Source organism: Oryzias latipes, chromosome 18 (assembly GCF_002234675.1).
Source record: "Oryzias latipes chromosome 18, ASM223467v1".
Lineage (NCBI taxonomy): Eukaryota > Metazoa > Chordata > Actinopteri > Beloniformes > Adrianichthyidae > Oryzias > Oryzias latipes.
In genome coordinates, this window is record NC_019876.2 from 21,286,535 (window position 1) to 21,303,966 (window position 17,432).

At 41.6% G+C, this 17,432-nt stretch overlaps 1 protein-coding gene across 1 annotated transcript; it reads left to right on the plus strand.

Moving 5' to 3' along the window:
- Positions 1-4,354: 4,354 nt before the first annotated feature.
- LOC101159778 (E3 ubiquitin/ISG15 ligase TRIM25) lies at positions 4,355-17,393 on the plus strand. The gene is made up of 8 exons (XM_004079946.4): positions 4,355-4,698; positions 7,810-8,475; positions 8,560-8,668; positions 11,498-11,593; positions 14,828-15,061; positions 15,156-15,178; positions 15,458-15,606; positions 16,262-17,393. Exons 2-8 carry the CDS (start codon positions 7,865-7,867, stop codon positions 16,528-16,530), a joined length of 1,491 nt encoding a protein of 496 aa, XP_004079994.1. The 5' UTR covers positions 4,355-4,698; positions 7,810-7,864; the 3' UTR covers positions 16,531-17,393.
- The last annotated feature ends 39 nt before the right edge of the window (positions 17,394-17,432 follow it).

Genomic DNA, 17,432 nt, shown 5'->3' on the forward strand with positions numbered 1-17,432 from the left:
GTTTTTTCCGACTGACTCAGTTGTCAAAAAAAGCTATCTTGAAGTAGCTCATTAGCACAGAGCAGCGCATCTGTTAATGTTGACAAGCACCTGTGGCGTATTTAAGTATTTCGGCACATTTAATTAACCCTTGTGCTATCTTAGATGACCCCACCCTTACATTGACGTGTTCTCCCTACCAGGACAAAGGTGGATAAAGGTGGAAAGATTTCATGTAATCCATGGACACCAGTGAAGATCACAAATCATTGAAGAAAAAAGGTTCAGAGCACTGTCTAGTGGGTCTAGATGACCCAACTCCCAATGTTTATATTGCCTAGGATAGCACAAGGGTCACAGTTTTTCTCAATCGCTTCAGTACAATTTCTCAGATCAGAACAAAATTCCCAAAACTATTTGTTCAATCTTCACATCATGATGTCACTTGTGCACATCATATAAGCAGTTTCTCACTTCTTTGAACAAGTTGCAAATGCTTTGGTACATCCATGCAAATGATTATGTACAATTCTCTGCTCTTTGCTACATTATCAATTGTTTATGTCACGTTGATCAAACTGTATTATATAGTTCACTGTGCAATAGTCTTACTCCTCAAAACACCTAGTCATTAGTTCATAAGTCATTAACTGCAAAATGGTTGACCAAGTTGTCATAATGTGACAAACATATTTCGCTGCATTGCAAGAGAGGTTATTCGCTGTGATGTGGATGAGAATTTGTGGCCTAACTAAGTAATTTGACTGTCTTGTTCGTAGATAATGACACAAGGACTTGACATTCTGATGGCACTGACATGTTCAATGACCTAAAGACTTAGTTTTGAGAGATGAACTAAAGTTGTTGAGCAGGTTACAGGCTTTTGCAAGAAATCCATAGTGTTTTGCTGTTTGTACAAATTGTTTTGAGAAATGCACACACGTATTTGCAAACTTCAATTCTGATCTGAGAATTTTACTAAAACGACTGAGAAAAACTGTAAAGAAATTAAACATCAATGGCCCCATTGAAAAGGTTGTCAAAAATGTACAGTGGACATGTGTCTGCTTTAAACTAACATGATTGGGGACATGGTGGAGAACAGAAATGAAACGCTCCAAATAAAAACCATCCATCCATTTTTCTAAACCTGCTGAATCACAGAATTGCTGGAGCGGATCCCAGCTCCTGTTGGGGAAAGGTGGAGTTTCTGGATGAAGAATGGATCTTCTGGAACTGTGTGAACACATAATCACAGCGACATCTGGCGGCCAAAAATGTAACTTCATTTAACAAACTGGAATGCGATTGTGTTTGGAGTTTCTCTGTTGCAAATTCTTGTGTTTGTAGTAATTTTCACAGGATGTTTAATTCTAATCTGTGTTCATATGGTGATGCTTCTGTACATATCGCATCAAGTTTGGGACGATTCTGTTCATTTATGTATTTAATAAAGAAAGATGATCTGCTCATCTGTACTGAGGCTGAGACTGTTTCTCCTCTTTCTCAAACTTTGTCCTGCTTTAGAGAATTCCCTCGCATGGGAATGATATGGCTGGGATGGAAAAAATCTTGGGGAAAATATTCTGGGATGTTGTGTCTCGTAATCCTAATGTTCATCTCCCCTAAATATGGGGCTGATTAATAACCCTATAAGGAATAGGCAATGCTGACATATTAATGTTCAACTCTAGGGAGGAAATGTCACCCTTGTGCTATCCTAGGCACTTAAACATTGGGAGTTGGGTCATCTAGACCCACTAGACAGTGCGCTGAACCTTTTTTCTTCAATGATTTGTGATCTTCACTGGTGTCCATGGATTACATAAAATCTTTCCACCTTCATCCACCTTTGTCATGGTAGGGAGAACACGTCAATGTAAGGGTGGGGTCATAAGATAGCACAAGGGTTAAGGGAAAAGAGGAATGAATCTGGAATAAACAGTTGGTGGGAGAGAAAGAGACGGTTTGCTGGAAAGAGGAAGCTGGTCATCATCAGTATTACGGGGAAAATAGATGCTAAATTTACTGGAGATGTTGCCAAGTGCAACAAGATAAATGTCAAAGAGGAAGAAGCCCCAGAACAGAGCCTTGGAGCACACCTGACGTGTTTGGGAATGGCTGGGCTTAGAATGATCTGACAAACATGCCTGGATGTAGATGATCCCACTAAATGGTAAATGCTGTATACTTATGGCATTTTTCCTTGAAGCCACTTTACAGTCACAGCCTCATTCAAACACTGATGGCGGCTCCACTGCCAAATGGTGACCACCAGGAGCAATGTGGGGTTCAGTGTCTTACCCAAGGAGACTTCAACACATGGGGATTCAAACCTGTAATCTTCTCAATAGAGGTTGACCGCTCTACCTCTGCACCTCTGCAGTCGCCTCAATAAAGTGGCAGTGTCTGACTGCAGGCCTTTGAACCTTGTATCATGCTAGTTTTCATCAATACTTGCTGCTAATTACCTAAATCAGGTGTGCTTTCCCAATAAGAAGTTATAGCAGGCCAGTTGGAAAACATGTAGAACAGTGACCCTGGAGGCGTAGAGTTCAACACCTGTCTGGTTCTTTAAGATGGGATTGGATTTGAAATGGATCCCTTTTTCTTTTTTTCTTTTTTTTTGCTAATTTGGAAAAGGTATGTTGGAGATGTGATGAAAGATGTTTAATCATTGGAATCAGAACACAGGAGACTACCATTTTGAACAGGGAGAGAACAAGATCTGATCTGGTGAATGAGGAGTGGATAATGGATAAAACCAAGAGGAGGAGACAGGATAGGACCAAGGCTGTGGAGAGGGGGACAAACCGACATGTAGAAATGTTTGATTTACAAATGAAATTTGTAGTTTTTCCAGAATTTACAATCCTGGAAACAGTAAAAAAATGGATACGAGAGGAGGTTCATATTCAGAGAGAAACATGGGAACAGAGCAAAAAGTCAGTGAACGTTTGGTAATCGCTGGCATTGGAGGCCCAGGCTAAAAATGTGTCCTGTCATAGTTTGTCAGTTTGATGTAATGTGCATATACCAAACTTCTCTCCAGACCTACTGGCTTTTCTCCTTGTGAGGAAAAGAAAGATCCAGAGGATGAGGTAAGAATGCATTACTGGAAAGAAAGGTTGGAATGACCAAAGAGATTATTAGAAACAGAGAAATCTAGATGTGGTATAGCTGCCATAAACCCTTCAATCAAACACTTATGTAAAAGCGAGACATGAAAAAGCTTCATGAGACATCAGAATTGTTTATAATTGTTACTTCCTCATGAAAGTACAGTCTGTTTGCATCAGTAATTAGTATCTGCCCGTGTTTGCTGTGAAACTTCCTCACAATTTAAAAACAATCTTTAAAAAATTGATGTTTAAAAAAAACAACTTCAAAGCACTTTTTCAGCACTTTTGCGACACTACCTAAACACTGCTAGATTTGTGCTTCCTGTTTTCTTATGCACAACTGTAAAAATACTCAATTTCATCACTTTTGAACCATCATTTTTGTCAGAAAAGTCCGCATACTTGTTGGTCTAGTTCTACAAATGGTTCGTTTCAGTATCCATATGGCTTTAGAGTAAATTGTTGCTTTTTTGTTTTTTACTAGCTTGTACAATTCTTTTTATGTTGCTCTAAAATGTAGTTTTCTTCTAATTTTCCCTTTTTCGAAACGTCATCCTGTTGTATCATTAGAGACCACTAGAGGTCCTCATTGCTCCCTCTGGGCTTCAGGAACCGAACCATTTTCATTTAGACATCAGCTTGAGAGGCCTCAATGCTGGATGAGGCTTTATCTCACTACTTTAGGAAAGTACATTCTCAACATAAGTACAATACAATAAGTACTAAAATTAATGTTGTATCAGGAGGCATGTGGCTCCCACTACCATCTGTGTTTGTTTTTTGTGTTTGAACCAAAGAACGAAAGTGAACGCATGAGCTTCCACTGCAGTGCGCTCAGCTCTGATGCCTTTCATTGCAGTCGGAAAGTTTTGAACGAGCAATATTAGAAAGATTACACTTTCACTTCGGTGAATAAGTTTTCAAGAAACTATAGTTCTAAATAAAATGTTTAACCCGTTTCCCCGAAAGAGACAAAACTGGTTTAGAAGATGAATGACTGAATTTTTTTAAAAAATACTGTTTGAACTGCAGTAGACGGCTGCGCGTCCTTAAGACCTAAACAGACTCAATTAGAATATGTTGATAACACATTTTAAAACTTATTGTAAGATCGTGTCGTAAATCAAAGGATTAATAGAAGTATACGAAGACTATCTTTAACTCAATCTCTCAATGAAAGCATGAGATGATACTGGTTTTTACTCAGGAGGAAAAAAAATATCCTGCGACAAATGTGTTGTCCGAGGGCTATTGAACGCATCGGTCTCCCGCATCACGGTGCTCCGCTTTAGTTTCAGTTTTACGTCCGTTGGTCCCGCAGGTGCGGGTCGGTTGGTTATTCCGAGTCAAGTCCAGAAAACGCCAGATGCCAGACGGCAGCCATGGTGGCTGGAAGCCGTAACCGGAGCCGGTAAATCCTAGTGGAGCTAACTAGTGGGAAGAATGACGTGTTAGCCCCGGCACGACAGGTGCGTCGCGGCGGACAGCGTAGAGACCTTAGCCTCGGAGGAACCTCTCTCACCGATCCACGACTCCACAACAAACCCGAGTTTATCGGTCCAAAACAGCAGGACCACACCGGAACCGTGTCTTTGAGGTAAGCAGCCGCGAGCGGTTGTCGTCTGTCGCTTTAGTTTACCTCAGCCAGCCACTGTACCTCAGCCTGACAGATTAACGAGGCCAGGTTAGCTGATTGTCGCAGGATACCTGTGGGGGTGTAGATAATTCAGGTAAATGTTTCCATGAAGGGGTGAGGGTTTAACTAACACGAGCTCTGACGCGCCGTCTGTGGCTGTGGCTGAGGGAAATACTTGGGCACAGTAAGTAACCCCACTGCTTTGGTCTTTGAATGCAGCAGGGATTGTTTTGGAAGTTCGGGGGTGACCCTGAACACACCACATTGTCTACCTCCAGTCACATAGTCAATAAAGCTCAAAGTCTTGTTTATAACTGGGTTAGACCCATAAAGGAAGTTTAACCAACGTTTCCGGAGCTTTGTTCTCATCAGAAACAAGTTCTGATCATAAACGTTTTAGCCTAAAACGAAAAAAATTGATAATGATTTAAAAGTTTACAATAGTGTAATTACAAAACTACAAGAAAACGCAAAAACCAAACTGGAGGCGGGGCTTAACCATCACTCAGCTGTTTGGTCCAGAACAGGATCAGACAAACTCAGAGCAGCTTTTGTACAATGATGCAGCATGAATTGTGGTCATTTCTGCCTAAATTTAAAAGTTCGACATTTCCTGAAACGAGCAGTAGTCTGTGTGGAGCGGGTCACATCGACCCTACTCCCTGGACCACTGTGAGGGTTCTTGTGTTTGGCTTTTTTTGAAACCTTATCAGGCCTACTAAAAGCATTGGAGTCAAAGGTTTGGTGGGTTTTTGAGACTGCTCCAGAGTTTGGGAGAAAGGGCAGGTGATGATGGAGTTTCAGGTGTAGTATCAGCTCTCTGGTTGACGTGAGGTCCAACAATTCTCCTCAGTAGTTTATGTGCGTAACTATGTAAAAACGTTTATGTCTGGTTGATGTATTAATTATGAGGAAGAGCCACAGATAATCAAACATTGACTGTACTATACACGAGAACTGGACTGAGTGACCCCTTCGTCCTGGCGGTCTAAACCTGCTGGTTGCCAAATCCCATTAACTTCTGTAGAGAAATAAACAGCTATTACTCTGTCCGAATAACAATTCTTTCTCTTCTACATTTTTTTTAAAAGTGTTCTTGTTAGTCCTCATTTTTATCATATTTTTTCTGTAATTCAAATTATTCAAGTTATAATCTGACCGATCAGATGGTTCAAAAGTAGGTGGTCTCACATTGAATGTTTAAAACGTCTAACTGACAGGTTCTCCAGAGTCCAATTCAGGTGGTAGGGGTGCGGACCTCCAGGGAGCTCCCTCCTGATTGGTTAAAGTGGTTGCCATAGAAATGATGACCCAGCCCCAGTCGGACTAATCACTACTTTTTGGCGTTGTCTGGCTCCAACGTGAAAAAATGGCGACTGTTGGAGCCATTTTTAATGAGTGACATCACACTCGCTCTGTCCAGTTCTCTTCTACAGTCAATAATTGTAAACGTGCACACAGCAGAAACTGCATTAAAGGGACTATACTATGGTTTTCTTAAGCCTTTTGGAGTAAACTATATCATATATATGATAATATATTACCTTTGGCACAGTAAATACAAATATTTTCATTAAACACGAGTTATTTTCGCAGCTCATTTCATAACTGGAAGTAAGACGACTTGATCTGCCTTTCGCTCTTTGTGGGTGGCGCCCAGATCACGACGTCAACCTAAAACCAGCCTCGGCAGTGTGTCTGCGTTTCGCTCCCAAATACAAATGTCTTTTGCCTTTGATGGATGTGCATATTGTGCATATGAAACAAAAGCATTTTCTGACAATCACTGCTTACTCCATGGAGAAAGTGGGTGTTTGTGTTTGCCTGTGGGCGGTGCTGGCAGAGCAGACTCTTCCTGGAAGGGGCTGTTCTCACTGCTCTATGTCACAGTGTAAAAACCCGCTCATTTTTGTAAATTGGGATGGGCTGGTGCTTTTTAGAGGAATGCTGAGAAATGCATGAATGGACTAAAATACCGCTTTGGGGCTGTTTTTTAGGAATGAACATTATAATACATTTAAAAGCTCAAAACATTGATTTGGCATGATATAGACCCTTTAATGAACTGCTGGTGAAACAGAACAGAGTGTGTTACATTTATGGGTTGTGAAATCAAGTTAGGGGAGCAGAGAGAAAAGTTAAGGTGAACACAAGAAAACTAACTAACAACACTGCTTATGGGGGTTTTATAAATCAAAGTTCTGCATCTTTACACACTCCAGTAAAAAAAACGGAAGCTTCATAACCTGTATGTCACAATGACAAAAAAAGATGACAGGACAGTCAAACTTGTCTACTGTGAGGGTGGAGTTCAGTTCAGAGAAACGGGCTGATGACCTCATCATTAAAGGACACCTAAAAGTCTTTGGTTGTGTCCAAATTCCCTCACTACTCACAACCTAGTTCACTAGAAAGGCCGTTCGCCGTTTTGTAGTGCGGTCCGAATCAATAATTCCAAAATCCAGTGCCTTTAGAGATTTCCCAGAAGTCTCTACAAAAAACTGTGTGCATCAATGCTCACTAGATTAGTTCAATTCAATTCCATTTTATTCGTACAGCCCAAATTCACAACAACAGTTGTTTCAATGGGCTTCGTACCGCTAATTGTAAGGTAAACATACAATCAAAAAAGATCATAAATGCATAGAAATCAATAGGATAATACTAAACTATAACTAAACAGATAAACTAAACTGGCGTTTAGTGAATATTAACCACAATCCTTTGCATTTGTCATTTTACAGTCTTTGTAAAATGTTCATATTTATTAGGTTGTTACATCAGCGAATGGATGCCGTCATATTTGGCGTTTTTTTTTTTCTTTTTAAATAAAGTAGTGAGAATGCTGTCTAAATAGAGTCATTTAGGGGTTGAAGAGTAGTGAGGGAATGCAGACACAACTTTTTTCCTCCCTTTTGATGAAAACCTGTCCATATATTACAAAAGAGTTGTTAAAACAAAAAAAACCTTAAATGTTATAAAGATCCATTTTTATAATTTTCCTGACCTGAACTGACCTCGCATCTGATGAAAGACTGCAGACGTTTGACCCAAAACTCTCATCTTCTACAGAAAGCTGTCTTGTTCATCCATCAGCTGAGCCTCTCACCTGTTCCGTGGGGCAGAGATGGCCTCTGCGCGCTCGGAGCAGTCCAGCGTCCTGCAGGAGGAGCTCACCTGCCCGGTGTGCCTGGATCTGTACCGGGACCCCCACCTGCTCCCCTGCGGCCACAACTTCTGTAAGAACTGCCTGGACCGGCTGAAGCGGCAGGCGGAGCGGGGGCGCCTGCGTTGTCCGGAATGCCGGGACAGCCACCGCTGCAGCACCAACTTTCAGAAGAACTTCAAACTAGCCAACATCGCCGATGACTACCGCCACCAGCGCAGAGCCGCCGCCACCGCCCTGAAGTCCAGGGAAACGCTGTCCTTCTGTCTGGGTGCCCCCCAGGAAGGTGGGACTTTTTCTGTACCTTGTGACTACTGCCCCCCTCCAGCCGCAAAGGCATCCACCGTGGACCCTTCCAAGGAGGGGGACTCTGCAGCGGGTGAGGACGGGGGCGCCCAGGAGGACGCTGCTGCCAGGTTCGCAGTGAAGACGTGTCTGAAGTGTGAGGTGTCCATGTGTCGGGAGCATGTCAAGCCCCACCTAGAGCTCCCGGCCTTCCGGGAGCATCCCCTCACCGAGCCCATGAATGACCTCTGGAAGAGGAAGTGCCCCGACCACGACGAGATTTACCGGTAACATGGTGCTCAGGATATCCAGATGTTTGATTTCTCTGTTGATTACTGATGTTGCTGCATGAACCCTGTTTGCTGTGGCAGATACTACTGCATGGACGACAAGATGTGTGTTTGCAACGCCTGCACTATAGAGGGGGGGCACTCGGGACACACAATCAAGACCCTGAAGAACACCATGAAGGACCTGAAGGTGCAGTTCTGAAGCCGTCATCCTCCTCTGGCCTTTAAAGCAAAGAGTTTAAACGAATATTGGAATAAAACTGAAACGTTTCCTGAGTTTGCATCCCATCATCTCACATCAACTAACCTGAAATAGTTTGTATAAACAGACTGGAGAAGCAGAAGTTGGGGGGCCGATAGGTGAGGAGGTCTTTCAGATATTCCGCTCTGATTCAGTGCTAAAAAAACCTTTGTGGTCAGATAAATCAGGGGTTGGAAGTAATTTCCTCAGATTCTCTGAGGTTCCAGCAGATATGAAGAAGCCTCTGACTGAAGACTCTGTTCAATGACTTGACTTGGAAATGGTGTTTGGTTCTGGTCTGTCCTGCTACCATAATGAAGCAGCTGGGTAGATGCTATCCAGATGTCAGCAGGTTGAATGGCTGGGCATTCTGTTCCTCCTGAGAGCAACAGGAGAGTCTTCTGAGAAAAGGATTGTTGTTGCCCTTCACACTGATGGTGAATCCCAATTCTACCTCTTACCCCACTGTTTATTGGGTGGAGGGATTGTCTTGTATTTAAGGAGAGGGATTATGTTGAATAATTTTCTCAGGTTGGAGAAGATCAGACCTAGAATTAGATGTACCTGATCACAAGCAGTTCCTGAAATCACACCTGTCCTGACCTCTAAAGTTAACGTCCCATCAGCTGTGAAGCTGCTTTCACATCGCCCTCAGCAACGCATGTTCAAGCGGCCACTTCCAGTAAAAAGTTTATGTTGACGCGCCTATATGCACAATTTGGGCTTCCTGGCCAACCGTTTAAAAATTGATCATTAAAGAGAAATGTATCATTGCGGTTTGTGTCCCGCTGGAATTCTATGACATCAAGTCTTTCATTTATCGGAATAGAGCTGTGAAAGAAAAAGGCACCAACAAGATTCGTGAGATTTGCACCACTTGGACATTTTGCACCACGCTTCTTCCAACTGGAGGTGGCGGACATGTGCTTGTAAACAGTAGAAAAGGATAAAGAAGAAGCCCCTCCCTGCTAGTCCATTGGCTAAATGTGCGTTCAAGAACTCGCATTAAGTGCCTTCTTGAATGTGTGTCGCATCCCCGGTGTGTCCATAGCTTCACACATTTATCTGTGGGACATTTGTTATTGGCGTTTTACTCTTCTCCTGGTGAGATCATTGTCTGTAGACTTCAGTCCCAGCTGCACATTTGATGGTTTAACCTTCAGACCTCGTTTTCACCCCTTTAACCTTTTAAAAGCCAAGATGTCGCTAGCGTTATTAGCGTTATTTAACGCAAGCTTGACTTACCGTAACTCGACCATTTACATAATCAGTGTGAATTAGCTCATTCTGATGCAGAGGAAAGCAGCTTTGCATTTCTGCAGCGCACTTTTCTCTACGACAGAATCAGTTGATTGAAATTGACTTCATAAGCACTTCAATGCTGTAAAGTTCTGCAGAACAGCACAAAGCTGCTTTTCTACGCTTCAGAATCCACTGGAATTACATTTGTGTAGATGGTTGAAGCCCTGAAGCTAAAGCTCTGGTGTTAAAGGGTTAAAAAGGAGTAACGACCAAGAGGGGGCGGAGTTAACGGGTGAATTGAGATTTACCACAGGTTTCTGTGTTTTAGACTGAATCTATGAGCCTGTGTTCCTGAGGCTCTGACAGAAACCTCAGGAACACAGGTCTGTTTGTAGGCCGTGAGTGAATGAAAGAGCGGTCACATGACTGTGGAGCCTCTGGGGGGGTGGAGTCTGTGCTCGGCTTGTTCAGCTGAACAGGTGCTGAGATTCGTCCTCTTCTCTGCTGTGGAATCCACAGCACTGGAAAGTCTTGGAGAATCATCTGAGAAACATGGTCTTTTTTTAGACCAACAACCTCCTTCCAAAAAAAAACAAACTAACAACAACAGCATCAGCATCAGTGAGGCCTTTTTGTCTTTACTGACGGTTCCTGTTTGCTGTGAAATATAGTTTAGTTTTGGACATATTTGCTTAAGGTTTCCTGAAGGAGGATCATTGTGGGTAATAGGATAGAGATCCACACACACCAGCAGCAAAATACACGATTCTTTATGGTTGGAAATGACTAGAGGCAGCTGTGAAATTCTGCCTTTGAGACATTTTTAGCCCAGAATCCTCGTCTTCCATCTGCAGAAAAGTTTTTGTTACCATTGACAAGCTTTTTGAACCAAACATGTACGACCCTTTTTTAAGATGCAGGTAGAGATGCAAGTCAGACTTTTTTCAAGCCCTTTGGGGATCACGGGGTTGCTGGAGCCAACCGAGCTGCTGTTGGGTGAAGGTGAGGTTCATCCTGAAGAGTTCGCCAGTCTGTTGCAGGGCCACACACTCACATGCACACCTACGGATGACTTTAGAATTATTAATTAACCCTCTGAAGCATGTTTTTGGACTGTGGGAGGCAGCTGGAGTGCCCAGAAAAAGCCCACACATGCATAGGGAGAACATGCAAACTCCACACATAAAGAACCCTGCTGGGATTTGAACCTCTACATCACAGGGCAGCCCGCAAGCCTTTATGTGTAAACATTTATAGAAACATTTGGTTTTAAAGATCAGCTGAGACTGAAGTGGTGAATCTGCGCCGTTTAACTGGTTTTGTGTATCAACATGATTGCAGTTAATCTTTTCAAGTAAACAAGGTTTAAAGAAAACGTTAAACTATTGATCTCACCTTAAGTCTGTTTCCGCCATCAGAGGACGCAGCAGCGAGCTTAAGAGGAGAAACTCAATCAACCGGAGTTCTTTTACAAAAATGATGACAGGTTTCATCGTCATGATTCCAACCTTCTGTGTGGTCTCCGGCTGTCCTTAGGCCACGCTGGACAAGCAGCTGTACCGGGTGGAGAGGAAGTACAGCATGGCGGAGAAGAAGCTGCAGGAGCAGAAGGAGAAGGAGCAGCAGAATAAGGTCAGAGGAGGTGTCCTAAACTCCCACATAACTGAGTGTTTGAAGGAGGTCTTCTCAGGAAGTTAGCTCAGCTTACCGCTTTTTCTGAGGAGATGGGATCAAAGAAAGTGGTCGAAGACACTTGTTCTGATTTTACGGAGCTGGGCTTGATCATTAAAGGTTCAGATCCCATACGGGCATGGGTCAGACCCAGTTTCTGAGCAGAGGGCTCACAGACATGTGACCATTCTGATCAGCAAGAGGAGACTGAACTCAAAACATGGGAAAAACAATTCATTTATCTGTTGGATGAGACTGTCCATGGACGGGGGGGAGGTTGCCAGGTTTATCCCAGCCAGCATTCCAAAAAGCAGCAACACTGCTTCATATCCACAAAATAGGGAAAATCTTTGTTTTGTATGAATTTCATGTTGTGTCAGAAAAAATCTAATTAGAACATCCAGAAAAGCCAAATGTTAAGATTTTATTTTACAAATTCTCCGTATTTTCTGTGTTTTACAACTAAAATCAAACTCTAACCAAAACAAAAAACTACTCTAAGACTTTTATTGTTCTTCATGCAACACTAGAGCTGGGTGATGGGGCCAAAATAAATGAAATGAATTGATTTTTTTTTCTCTCCCTGCTTTTACTTTAACAAGAATTACAAACAATGGAATATATTTAACAAAAACGATTTTTTTAATCTCCTTTGGAAATTGGCTCTAACACAAAGTTCAACTAAATACAAGCTATAGAAATGTTTTGTAGATCAGTGCAGCAGATGTTTTGTGCGCTACCGCTATCTTGAGCATTTCATAAAAAGGGAAACACCAGAACTCACCCAGCAGAGCCTTTTGGTAGAAACAGCCCTGAAACGGAAAGTTCCATACAAAGTAGCACTGTTTTCACATTCGCACTTTTCGAGAGACCAGCAGACTGACTTTACTACAAACAACCGAAGCACAAGAAAGTACAGAGCTGGGGGGGGGGTCTAGACTTTCCCAAAAATCAATTGTCCAAATCAAAAAACATGAATTAATCGGTCAAATCAATAATTGCCCACCCCTATTGGACACAATCATCATCACATTCACAGCAAAAAAGATAAACTCGAACAACTGCTTTCAAAATAAAAGTGTAACAGCTTTTCTTTAGAATAGACATGAGCAACTTAAAATCCCACTTTCAATATTGAGACAACCACACAAATGGGATTCCTTCCTTTCTAGGTTCAGTTTCCCTTCCTTCCTTCTCTTTGAGAGGCAAGCTGCTCCTTTATTTTTTGTTAGATCATTCAAAATCTTTTGATGTATTCGGTTCTTTGTTGCTTCTCATTTTACGACAAAGTAAGAGAGAGAGAGAGGGAGAGGGAGAGAGAGAGAACTAAAGACGTGCTTTCCCTTTTTTTTGTACATCCCTTTTTTCAGATTTTGGTTTACAAATTCACAATGTTTGTTTCACCAGTGATTTGCACAGTTCTTCTTCTTTGTCTTTTCCATTTGGCTTTCCCCTTCAGGGGTCGCCAGAGCACATCAGCTTCCTCCATCTAACCCTGTCTTCTGCATCCTCTAGTCCAGGGGTGGGCAATTATTTTAACTCGTAAATTTGATGGAAGGGCCAGACCAGGAGCAGATGTATGGAGTGAGAATGATATAACTTGGAATGTAGATGAAAACATTTATATTGAAAATTATATTCTAAAACCGATTATTCTAGAGTTTTAGTTTAAACTTTTGTTCTCTTTTTTATTGTGAAGCCCTTTGGTACCTTCAAGGAGTTGTAAAGTGCAATATGAATAAAGTTTCATTCAGTCATGATCCTTTAAATAAAATAAATAACATTATTTATGAAATAAAACAATGAACAAATAACACTCTCTATGATTTTCAAAGACAAAAATTCAGGAAAAATATACTGATACATTTAATATTTGATACATTAAGCTTTCTCCAGATCTACAGACACACTGTAGCTCTCTCTGACGTTCGCTACACTTCTCTATCAACATCCCCAAAGCAAACATTGCATCAGTAGTGTTCTTTCTTGGCATGAAACAAAACTGCTGCTCACCAATGTTCACCTCTGCTCTTAGTCTAGCTTCAGCTTCTCTTTCCCAGAATTTCATTGTATGGCTCATTGGCTTTATTCCTCTGTAGTTGCCACAACTCTGCACATCTTCCTTATTCTTAAAAACGGACGCCATCACACTTCTCCATTCCTCAGGCATCTTCTATCTATCTCAGATCGTGTTGAACAACCCAGTCATAAACTCCAGTCCCATCTCTCCTGGAAACTTCCATACCTCCACAGAAATATCATCAGGACCAAGTGCCTTTCCACTCTTCATCCTCCTCAATGCCTTCCCCCTCACTTCATCCTTTCTAATCTTTGTTACCTCTTCTACTCTTTGTTTTCTCTCATCTTTCTCATTCATCACCTTACGCTGCATCTCCCTGTACTGTTGACTATTCTCCTCAGTCCTGTTTTTAAATTTGATGCTATGTTGCATGAATTATATCTGGCCTGCTCTGTTTTGCATCCCAGAGTATTTGGTCAATCTTGGATCGGAATACCACAGCTTGCGACAGCTGATGTATTTGTACTTCTAGTCTAAAAATGCTATTCCCACATAACAGAAGTTATCTTGCTCTTTACTTGAAATGCTGATCTGAGCTTTAGGCAGTAGTGTTTTTGAGAAAATGTCTTTCTGCCCAACGTCAAGTCTTCTACATGGCAGCCAAGGATCCCAGTTTCTGCACAGCCAATGGAAAACAGACATTTTTCCTCCAGTGATCATTATGATTTGATTCTGTTATACCAGAGAAATACACCAAAATACACAATTTTGAAGTTTCCAAATATATTTACAATATGCAGTGTTCCCTCCCTTCAATGCAGTTCACTTTTCACTATCTGGTTCACGTTTCTTTTTTGTTTTTTTTGCCAGAGCATTGTGTTCTGCATCCTGATTGGCTGTAGACCTTGTAAATCAATCTGCTACCTTCTGTGCCTCTTGTACAGCAACATAAATCCTTGATTTTAGTCATTCTATGATGCTGAACCTATTTTTCCTACAAAGGTTTGAACTTTGAAAGTGTACACAAGAGAGAAAAGTGTGAAAATGTTCATGTCTGTTTGAAAAAGGTGTGCAGTGAGGGATTTACTGCCTTAAAACATCGATTATAATTGTACAAATTATCTGAGTATTTTCTGAACGTTTAAGAGTAAATGAGACATTTGCTTCTCCTGCAGAAATTTATGGACGACACGGAGGAGAGTCTAACCAGGCTGAGCGAGGAGATGAAGGCCAAAGTTCTGCGCTTCATCACCAGACTGCGAGAGTGCACGCGCACCCAATGCGACACCAACGGGCCGCTGATCCAGAAAAACCTCTCCAGGATCTGTCAGGATCAGGCCCGCCTCCAGGAGGTCCGCTGCAGCATTGAAGGCCTCATGCAGGAAAACGACCCTTTCCGCTTCATCCAGGTCAAACCCTGACTTTTCAGATGAATCAGCGGAATATTCTTGATCTTCATGTGGTTTCTGTTAAACTCAGTTTGGTTTCTTTTTGTTTTTCCAGACATACAAGACTACAGGCAAACAGTGAGTTCTGCTTTCACGTACATTTATTTACATATGACTTCTTTAAATGAAGGTTTGGCCATGTCAAGCCCCGCCCACACAGGCATAGAGCGTCATGGAAAAAGTGGCTCTTCAGCCGTCAGTCATTCCTGTTTAATTTTTTCTAAGAAAAAAACAAAAGTTAAATCTTTTAGCCTTATTAGGGAAGATGAAGCTGAAAATCTTCGATCCTTCCATCTGTGGATGTTTTATAAATGTTTTCTTTTTGACAATGCAGGCCTGCATTTGTGTTTCCCTCAGGCTCCGCAGGCAGCTGAGGAAGACCATGTTCTACCCGGAGTATGTTGACATGGAGACGGAGCTGCTGGGCGTCATGATGGAGGAGGAGATGAGGAAATTCCTGGAGGAGGAGCTGCCGTGTCACATCGTAGCTGCCATCACGTCCCTGTGTAGGTCCTCGTCATTCAGTCATGAAGCAGTGAAAATGCTGGGTTCATGAGCCGTTCATGAGAGGATGAAATGAATCCCCAGGTGTGGGAACGGGGATGAAATTAAAAGATGGAAATACATTTTTTTAAGTGAAATGACAAATGAAAGGAGGATATAATCAAAAATAAGCACACGTTTGATTCAGTTCAGTCAGCAAACCTCGTTTTCACAACAAATTGAACAATTAGCGTGAAGATCTAAAACGATTCTGAACAATCAGTTTGGGTATTCTGTTGTTGTTAAAGTTCCCTTTTGTTGCTTTCATTATTCTTATCAGTTGTTTTTTAAAAGTTATATCCTTGTGACCAAACCATTCAACATTTGTTTCATCAGACCATAAAAACAGACCAGAAGTTTTCTTCTTTTTTCCGATGAGAATTTGCAAAAGACAAATGGTTAATTTGTGTTTCCTTCCTCACAGCCTGTGAAAGTTTGTAACAATAGGAGCTTCTGGACAAAAGGCTTTTTGTTTCAATGTAAATAGAAGCGTAGAATGTAGTTTGTTCACAGCAATGGTTCTTGTTAGTCGTCTTATGTTGTGGAAGACGCCCGTGTCATTTTCAAACACTAGAATACTGGCTCTATAATAAATCCTGACATGTCTTATTTCATCAGGTCATCTTTCAGACCCTGAGGAGGAAGAGGAGCAGGAGGACAATGAGGAAGAGGGGGTGGACCTGGTTGATGACGATGAAGAGGATGATGATGATGATGACCTGGATGACAGCAGCGAGGAGGAGATGCGGAGTGAAGGAGAGGAAGATGAAGTGGAAGAGGAGGAGAGCAACCAGGAGCTGGTGGATGACCTGTACAGCCCAGGGGAGGAAGACGAAGAAGAGGATGAGGAAGATGATGACGAGGATGAAAATGAGGAAGATGAGTAGGAGAAGAGGGTTTTTATGAGAAGACTACATTAATGCTTTCGTGAAGAAAAGGACTGGACACTCAAAGCAGCAAAGGAAATTTCGTTTTCTTTTATGAAAGCTGCTGCAGCCTTGCTGTGCCTCACAGTCTCCCCCTGCAGGCCTCTCAGTGCTACTTCAGCTTACGTGCATTAAAAACAGCTGAGAGCACGCACCAGAACATGAATGTACACTATTCAGACTAAATCTGAGGCAAAACGCCTCTGCATGTCAAATTTTCTACAACTTTTCAAAGGTTTTCTAAATTCCAATCACCATTTCTGAACATTTTAATGGACTTGCAGATGTTTTACTTCTTATAAACCTGCAAAGGAGTGACAGCAAGCACGATCTGACTTCTGATACGAAGTCCTCTCATTAGATATTTCATCAGTTTCTCCTGTTTGACCTGAAGTAGAAGAACAGGAAGAAGCTTCTGTCTCTGTTTCAGGCTTGAATTAAACATTTCAAGCCAAAGAGGAGTTTGTTTGTTTGAGTGCAGAAGATGATTCAGGCTTGGCATGCTGCTAAAACCAAAAAAAAATAAAAATAATAAGAGAAAAAAAAAGAAAGTTTACAAATGCCAGATTAAAGTATTTTTTTTTAAATATGTCAGCTTTGCTTTAATTGAATTTAATTCATCCGATTTTGAAATGTTTCTATGCACATTTTCCTTGAATCTCTGTTTCAGGTGATGTGATGTTTTGCACTTTATTAGAAAAATGCTGTTTTACTTGAAAGATCTGAATGTAAAAAGCCAGTATACATTTTGGGTGAGAAGAATTGTTAGGGGCCAATCGAAAAATAAATTATATTAACAATAAAGCTTGTTTAATGTTGGACCATCAAGTTGTTAATGTTTTCTTTTTATATTTACAAAAAAC

Bases quoted from the DNA above. Each gene is read 5' to 3' on its own strand.
- LOC101159778 (XM_004079946.4), top strand. From the start codon at position 7,865: ATGGCCTCTGCGCGCTCGGAGCAGTCCAGCGTCCTGCAGGAGGAGCTC. The intron at 8,669-11,497 runs GTGCAGTTCTGA...GGCTGTCCTTAG, and splicing joins ACACCATGAAGGACCTGAAG to GCCACGCTGGACAAGCAGCT. The intron at 11,594-14,827 runs GTCAGAGGAGGT...CTTCTCCTGCAG, and splicing joins AGAAGGAGCAGCAGAATAAG to AAATTTATGGACGACACGGA.